This window comes from Mus caroli, chromosome 1, assembly GCF_900094665.2.
Source record: "Mus caroli chromosome 1, CAROLI_EIJ_v1.1, whole genome shotgun sequence".
Classification (NCBI taxonomy): Eukaryota; Metazoa; Chordata; class Mammalia; order Rodentia; family Muridae; genus Mus; species Mus caroli.
The window spans coordinates 31,180,324-31,188,421 of record NC_034570.1 but is presented as its reverse complement, the minus strand read 5'-3'; the positions used below and the strand labels follow the sequence as shown (position 1 = coordinate 31,188,421).

Here is an 8,098-nt window from a genome sequence, read left to right as displayed (position 1 = left end):
GCGCGCCACCTCTACCCAACCGAGTACTGGAATAACAGTCGCGTGCAACCATGCCCAGCTGCATCAAATGTAGGACAGTGGAGAGCAGAGCTCCTCTTTTTTTTTTTTCTTTTCTTTTCTTATTTATTTATTTATTTATTTATATTTTGAGACAGGGTTTCTCTGTGTAACCCTGGCTGTTCTGGAACTCACTCTGTAGACCAGGCTGGCCTCGAACTCAGAAATCCACCTGCTTCTGTCTCCCGAGTGCTGGGATGAAAGGTGTGCGCCACCACCGCCTTGCTTACTCTGACTTTATCTGCCTTCTTCCTTAGGAGTAACTGTTTTTCCTCATCCCCAAGGGTGATTTTGCAAGGCCAGCATACCCAGGCCGCTTTAAAAAGCACACTGCTGACCTCCATGGTCTCCGGTCCTCTTAGCCACCCCTCCTCTCGAGCTTACATGGTCATCTCTGTTGATGCTGCCTGTGCAAGAATCTTGTTTACCGGGTATCTGATTTCCTCTCAAAGGTCACGCTGGAGTTCAGGGCACAGTGGAGTGAAAAGCATTCCTGGCTTCTGAAGAATTAGGTATTTGATTTTTGTTGGCTAAAAACAGTTTGCTTCGTGGCTGGCTGTCATGGCTATTGACAGACCAAGCAAGACCTGGAGCAGGTCTCTGTCCCCCTTGCCCTGTTGAAGGGCATGCTTCATGCCCAGAGAGTATCTGATGTGGACCTGGAAGGCTCCTTCAGCCATATGAGGGCTGATGACAGGCTGGGCAGGAGGCCATGCTGGCTGTCAGCCGGCTGAGAGACAAATCGAGAGACAAATCTGGGAGGGAAGGGCAGCCTTAAGACTAGCCAGTTGGGAAATGGTATGAAACCTAGTTTCATCACGTAGCCCATGAGAATTCGCAAGGCATTAGGTCAGCCTCTTATGTCGTCGCTCCTGAGGTCCTCTGTAAGTCGCCTGCTTTGTGCTGGGCTGACGGCACTGGGCACTCTGCAGTGTCTCAGGCAGCCAGATCAATACCGTGAGCCTGGGCTTCTCACCAGTGGGTTCTAAACTGAAGAGTAAGAGATGTTTCCCTTGAGTCTGGCCCAGGCATCCCAGACCATGTGATGGTAAAATGGCTCCCTGGTAGATGTGGGGTGCAGCAGGTGCAGGGTAGTGGGTGTCCAAGGGCGGAGACTACCAGCTCAGCTCCAGACAGCTCCTCCCCCCCCCCTCAGTGGGCCACATTCCCAGAACTGTATTTTGGTTAGTGTGACAGGGCCCCAGAGTCATCTGGCCTAGGCACAAGCTTTGTCCTTTCCCTCCCCCAAGAGAGCGCTCTCCCATATAAGAGCTGAGCTCAATTCGCTGGGTGCATGGAGAGCAAGGGGGGGGGGGGACCATGGACTTCATCAGCATTGAGCAGTTGGTAAGGATGTGAGAGGAGGATGGGTGACCGCTGAAGATTCAGGACAAGGTGCAGGGACCCAGAGCATATGGCCAGAGTAGTGAAGTCTGGCTGAGTGAGAGTTGGCTTTCTGAGATCTGAGGATCAGGTCTCATGTGAGGGGAAGGAGCTGGGGAGACGTGAGTTACTGAGTCTGTTTGGTGTTGGTGAATGCGGTTCTGGGGGTCCATCTTGGGGCTTCACACATGCGAGGGTAGCACCCTACCAAAGAGCTGCACCCTCAAACTTGTAGGTTTGCCCTTGTTGGATGGTGGAAGAGAAACGGTGGTAGTTACTCTGGTAGCCATGGGTATAGCTGTACGCACAGTTCCTTTAGGTCAAGCAAGAGGCGGTCCAGATGGAACTTTCCAGAGGGTCTGGTCACTTTAGGGGTGTTCCTGGATTTCCCCCAGCAGCGAGAGAAATAGCCTTTGGCAGTGCAGCTATGTGATGCTGGTGACGTGGGGCAAGGAGGGTATGGGGCACACATGTCTCACTGTGGTGCGGTGGCCCCTCTGGGAGGTAGATGGCCAAGCCGGGTCCGGGAGGGCTTGAGGTTGTTACAGTGGCTTAGAAGGGAAAGCTAGGCCATTTGGCCAGAAGCCTCAGCCTGTTCTTCTCTCCCAGCATCTGCAACCTATGTGTTCTCCGGCTCCCCGGGTGGCTGCTAAGGGAATGGGTAGGCTGTAGTGGATGGTCACTGAGCCCATTTTACCGAGGCAGAAACATAATTTTTCTAAGACCCAAGGGCTGAAAGCAGGGATTTGGAATTTGACCCAAGGGCCTCTCTCCTCTAAGCTCGGGTCAGGTGGCAGTGTGGCATAATCTCACAGGAATCTGGGGGTAGAGGCTCAGGGTGGAAGCTAAGGTGTCACCTGGCATGAACCCAGCAGTATAAATAGACGCCACCCCCTCAACTCTGGGATCTGCTGATAGGGACAGCCAGTCATTTCCCCTGGGCCTTGGCCATTGCCACAGTTGGTGAAAATTGCAGGTGGTGTGTGTGTGTCTGTGTGTGTGTGTGTGTGTACATGCGTGCGCACACGTGCCCGCATGCCAACAGTGCAGCCAACCAGGAATTATTCAGCAGGAAGAGTATGACTGACTCCCAGGTTCACATCTACTCTTTGTATGTCTGGGTTCTGCCATCTTAATGCCATGCCACTGATTTCAAAACACCCCTACAGTTGTCCCGATCCTTAATCTATCCTACGCGTCCTGCAGGTAAGTGGAGAAAGAGTTGATAGGAAAGCGTTGGAGTTTGGACGTGGAGTTCCTAATCCTGGAGGCTGGCCTAGTGGCTGGACGCTGGGACCCCAAGAGGCTGTGGCCCGGGAGAAACTAAAGTTGGAGGAAGAGAAAAGGAAGAAAGTGAGTGTTCTTGGAAGGGGATGATGGGAGTGGGGCAGAGTGGGATTTGGGAGCAGTAAGGGCCACTGTCAGCAGCCAAAGCGACTGGGCGCTTCTTTAAAGCAGAGCTGGTAATTTAGCCAGCAGCCTGCCGCTGATGTCTGGCTCGGGGTGTCTCTTGTGCCCTAGCTGGAAAGATTTAACAGCTCCAGACTGACTCTGGACAATCTGACAGACTTGGAAAACTTGGTTCAAAGACGAAGAAAAAAACGACAGAGACACAAAGTCCCCCCCAGGGAACCTGAGTCTGGGGCTGAGGTGAGTGAGAGGGTAGACCTGGTGTTCCAGAGCACACAGATGGCCTCCTATCTTGGCAGCCTGGGAGGAAGGGGTGCAGGGGCCGCAGCTGCACAGCCATCACATAGGGAGCTGCATGGGATGCGTCCCAGACCCTTCCTATGGAAGGGCCATCCCAGTACATTCTACAGCACACTTAGCAGCTGCTCGGCTTTAACTTAAGAGATTATCTTGACTCGCTGTTTCAGAGGATATAGTTCACTGTTATGGGGGGAGGGGAGCGCACAAGGGCAGGAGCTTGAGGGAGCTATCACATAGCAACCACAGGCAGGAAGCAGAGGAGAGCATCATGCCTGGTACAGACATTTGTAAAGCATCACGTAGGTGCTGGGAATTGAACCTGGATCTTCTACAAGTGCCCTTAGCTGCCAAAGCCCTCTCCAGCCCCAGCGCTCACTCTTTGGAGCTTGCTGTCTCCTTTTTCTTCAGTCTAGGTCCCCAGCCCACTGAATGGTCTCACTCTCACTTCGGATGGCTTGCATCAACTAGCCGAATCTAGATAATCTCTCGATGATGTGCCCAAGGGCTTGTCTCCTACATGATTCTAAATCACAGGCAGATAGCTATAACAGTGATGGCCACCAGGGAGGGACAGTTTGTTCAGGGCTGTCCTTCAGCGTCCGCTCACCTGCTCAGCCTCTTGGGGCTGCTGGCACTAGTGCCCCCTGGTCTGTAGTCTTTTTTTTTTTTTTTTTTGGTTTTTTGAGACAGGATTTCTCTGTGTAGCCCTGGCTGTCCTGGAGCTCACTTTGTAGACCAGGCTGGCCTCGAACTCAGAAATCCGCCTTCCTCTGCCTCCCAAGTGCTGGGATTAAAGGCGTGCGCCACCACCGCCCGGCTTGATCTGTAGTCTTTTCACCCATCTGTACCTTTGGCTCATGTTCTGTGTGCCTACCCATATCCAATATCCATGACATAGGGACATCTTACCCCTAGAGTAGAGCAAGGGCTATGCCCTTGTTTAATTACAAGTGTAACGACAGTATTTCCAAGAGGGTCCCATCCTGAGATAGTGGGGCTAAGATTCAGCACGTGCGCTAGGGCACAGGTACAGTCGTTGCCTAACACTTCCCATTCTGAGTCTCCCACAACTGGAATCAAACAGGACCAGTGTGCTGAGATAGGCTAGTGAGACAGCTGTGACAGGTGTCTGTGGGCTTGGGGGCTTACTTCCATCCTGTTCTCCTCCAGCCTCAGCCCCAGGTCCCACCGGAGCCCGTGGGCCTGGAAATGTTCCTGAAGGCAGCTGCTGAGAACCAGGAGGCCCTGATTGACAAGTACCTGGCAGATGGAGGGGACCCCAATGCCCACGACAAGGTAAGTAGGGTGGGTGAATGAGCTCATGACATCTGTGTATACCATTTGGACACTTTAGTCCTTACCAGAGACACGGGTTAACTCTGACCTCTTCTAGGAACAGAGGGTGTGGCGGAGGGAGTTGGTTCCTCTAGGAAGTAGCTCTGCTCTCTTGGCCTAATTTTCTGTTTATGCTCCCAGCTCCACCGCACAGCCTTGCACTGGGCCTGTCTGAAGGGCCACAGACAGCTGGTGAACAAGCTGCTGGCGGCAGGAGCTGCTCTAGAAGTACGGGATTTGGTAAGTCGCAAGGGTGTCTCTCATAGTGAACGCAGTGGTGGTGGCTCATCTAGTTAGCTGCCCTGCAACACCTTGACACTTGGTGTTGCAGCTGGACAGGACGCCCGTGTTCTGGGCCTGCCGTGGAGGACACCTGGACATTCTCAAACGGCTGCTTAACCAGGGAGCTCAGGTCAACGCGCAAGACAAGGTGAGGGGCGGGTGCCCGCCCTGGGTGGTAACTTGTTAGGAAGCAGAAACTCACCGGGCAAGAAGGCACAGCCCAGATCCAGCACTGCACCCCACTTACCCTAGATCTGGAGCACTCCTCTCCATGTGGCAGTGCGCATGGGCCACTCCGACTGCCTGGAGCACCTTATCGAGTGTGGCGCCCACATCAACGCACAGGATAAGGTGGGTGCTTGTGCCTGGAAGTCATCTGTGTGTCAGCAGCATGTTCCTGCATTGGGCCCATAGCAGTGACTGCCTGCTCTCCCACAGGAAGGGGACACAGCCCTCCACGAGGCCGTGCGCTATGGGCACCACAAAGCAACAAAACTGCTGCTGCTCTATGGAGCCAAGCTGGGTGTGAAGAATGTGGTGAGTGCCGGCCAGGCAAGGTCTGTGCTGAGGAACACCTAGCACTCAGGAGGGAGACTGACCCAGTGTCCTTGTTCACAGGCTTCCCAGACACCAGTGCAGCTGGCTCGAGACTGGCAGCGGGGCATCCGGGACGCACTCCAGGCCCACGTGGGGCATCCCCGTACCCGGTGCTGATGACTGGCACCTGGGGATCACCCACGGCCACCATTCCACACCCATCCACCACTCCTAAATAGTTCTCTATCCCAGTCCTAATTTCTCTCTGGCTTTGCTTCCTCGGGCCTGAGGCAACAGGTAGAGCAGCCTCCTGAGTTTCAGTGAGGAACCCTGTTCCCTGCCAGGGCTGGAGCCGAGGACCACAGGGCAGCAAGAAACAAAGGGGTCCAGATGAGGGCCAAGGCCAGAGCACAATCAAGCAGACCAGTGCTACCCTCAGCTGGGTCTAGGCCTCCGTCTACCAGTCCTTAGACCACGGACTGGTCTTGGCCTGTTCTCTATTCAGATGTGGCCAGCAGCTGCATCCAGGGCATGAGAGAAGCAGGCTGAGTGCCAGACACCGTGCAGGTCACTTCCGTCCTCTGGGCAGAGTTTCTCCTGGGACTTCATTCCTACCAGTAGCAGCCCTGGTAGTGAGTGTCTGGTAGTTCTAGCCATCTCATCTTCAGAGCTCTGAAGGTGTGGTTCAGGCAGGCTGAGGGGCATGTCAGCAGGACTGAGGCCCCACAGAAGCCAGGATCTACCAGGCTGCTCCAGAAGCTGGAGTGTGATGAGCTGGAACTAGCGTTACTCTAGGGAAACTCGACCTAAAGGCTCCAGGCAGCCTTGCTTACCGTAGGTGAGGTCAGGGCACAGGGTGCTGGGGATTGCTTGTGGCCCACTCACCTCGTGGGGCGGTGGCCCGCAACCCTAGCTTACCCTGAGGCTCTAATGCCTCCTGGTGCAGGAGAAAGCTCCAGGACTAGGCTCTGTAGGCCCTACATACTGAGGAGTCCTGCACCTTGCTTTGGGACAATGCCAGCAGTATACATCCCTCTCTGGTCCCGTGCCAGCTGGTGGTGTAAAGAGGACTTCACACAGGCTCCCGGGTGGCTGCTTTCTCGCCCAGCTGTTTCTAGCTTCACTGGTGTAAACCTGTACTGCGGGCAGGGCCCCCACTGAAGGCTGAGTGAAGGGCAAAAGGTGAAGGCTCTGCCTCTCGAACAGTCCCAGCTGATGCCCATTTTGCAGCAGTTATTTTTTGATTAATTTTGGCAGCCTATGGCCATTGTTATGACGACGACTTGAAGAACCTGACTGACTAAGTGTTCCCTCCAAAGGGGCATGTATCTTTCCATGGGGCAGGCCCTGCCCTGTCATGCCAGCCAGCATGCACCTTGACACTGGTGCCGTGGGCAACACAGACATTCAAGCCTACTCAATATAACAATTCCTCAGAAATGAGGACACACTTAACTGACACACAAAGCACCTTTTTATACAGATCAACGTTTTCTCATTAAACTGACTCTATTCACCTCAGCCTGGTTGCCTCATGGGGACTGGGAGGCGGCCAGATATTGGGCTACACGGTAGAAGCCAACTGCAAAGACTAAGACCATCACCTTCCCAACTGACAGCATGACATGGTGCCAGGTGCTGTGTGTGTGTGCGAGTACGCGAGCACATGCATTTGCATGCACAAAGGGGGCCTGCCTGGTTTGGGATCTCTATCTCTGCCCCTTGATGGACAAGTTCAGAAAGCCACACTTCTCAACTTCAGCTGTGCTTAGAATCACTACACATTTTAAAAGTCATGATGTCTGCTGCGTGTGGTGAAGCACAACTTTAATTCCAGTACTGATGGGTCTGCTTCTGAGTCCTGAGTTCAGGGACTGCCTGATCAACAGGTAAGCTCGAGACCAGCCAGGGCTACAGTGAGACCTTTCTTTTTTTTTTTTTTTCCTTCGAGACAGGGTTTTTCTGTGTATCCCTGGCTGTCCTGGAACTCAGAAATCCGCCTGCCTCTACCTCCCAAGTGCTGGGATTAAAGGCATGCGCCACCACGCCCGGCTCAGTGAGACCTTTCTAACAGTCCTAATGGTATTAGGTCAGCAGCCCTGAAGATGAGATCCAAGTATTGGTTGAAGACACCGTAATCTACGAATCTGAACAAATTATAAGGGATCCTACCTAGGTGGGTGGTGGGTTGGAAGTACCGTAATAGCCCAGGATACAAATCAAACAAAAATCTATCTCTTCCCTAATAGTAGTGAACACACAGATACAAAAACCATAGTTCTATTACAACTGTTTAAAACTAGATAGGGCTGGAGAGATGGCTCAGCAGTTAAGAACACTGACTGCTCTCCCGAAGGTCCTGGGTTCAAATTTCAACAACCACATGGCTCACAACTATCTGTAATGAGATCTGACACCATCTTTTGGAACATCTGAAGACAGCTACAGTGTACTTACATATAATAAATAAACAAACAAACAAACAAATAAAAAGAAAGAAAGCACAAGATATCAGCTCTCCCCAAGATGTTAACCAAAACCCAAGCCAGATGTAAACAGAATTATTCTAAACTTTGTAAACAAGTGTATACCCCAATCTGAACCACATGTGGTCCCTTCATATATATATCCCAGCACTTGAGAGGACTCGGATTGCTTTGAGTTCCTGTCTAGGTTGAACTGTGTGAGACTTAAAAAGGCAGAGGCAGGCGGATTTCTGAGTTTGAGGCCAGCTTGGTCTACAAAGTGAGTTCCAGGACAGCCAGGGCTATACAGAGAAACCCTGTCTCGAAAA

The 8,098-nt window shown here is 52.7% G+C and overlaps 1 protein-coding gene across 2 annotated transcripts; it reads left to right on the top strand.

Annotated features, from left to right (window-relative positions):
* The first annotated feature begins 1,311 nt into the window (after positions 1–1,311).
* On the top strand, positions 1,312–6,825 carry Ankrd23 (ankyrin repeat domain 23). Of its 2 annotated transcripts, none has more exons than XM_021157620.2 (9): positions 1,312–1,404; positions 2,647–2,793; positions 2,962–3,090; positions 4,321–4,446; positions 4,627–4,725; positions 4,817–4,915; positions 5,020–5,118; positions 5,206–5,304; positions 5,386–6,825. In XM_021157620.2, exons 1-9 carry the CDS (start codon positions 1,378–1,380, stop codon positions 5,479–5,481), a joined length of 921 nt encoding a protein of 306 aa, XP_021013279.1. In that variant the 5' UTR covers positions 1,312–1,377; the 3' UTR covers positions 5,482–6,825. The 2 variants fall into 2 exon arrangements, with proteins under 2 accessions (XP_021013279.1, XP_029337310.1); XM_029481450.1 differs by lacking the exon at positions 1,312–1,404 and adding an exon at positions 2,404–2,551.
* The last annotated feature ends 1,273 nt before the right edge of the window (positions 6,826–8,098 follow it).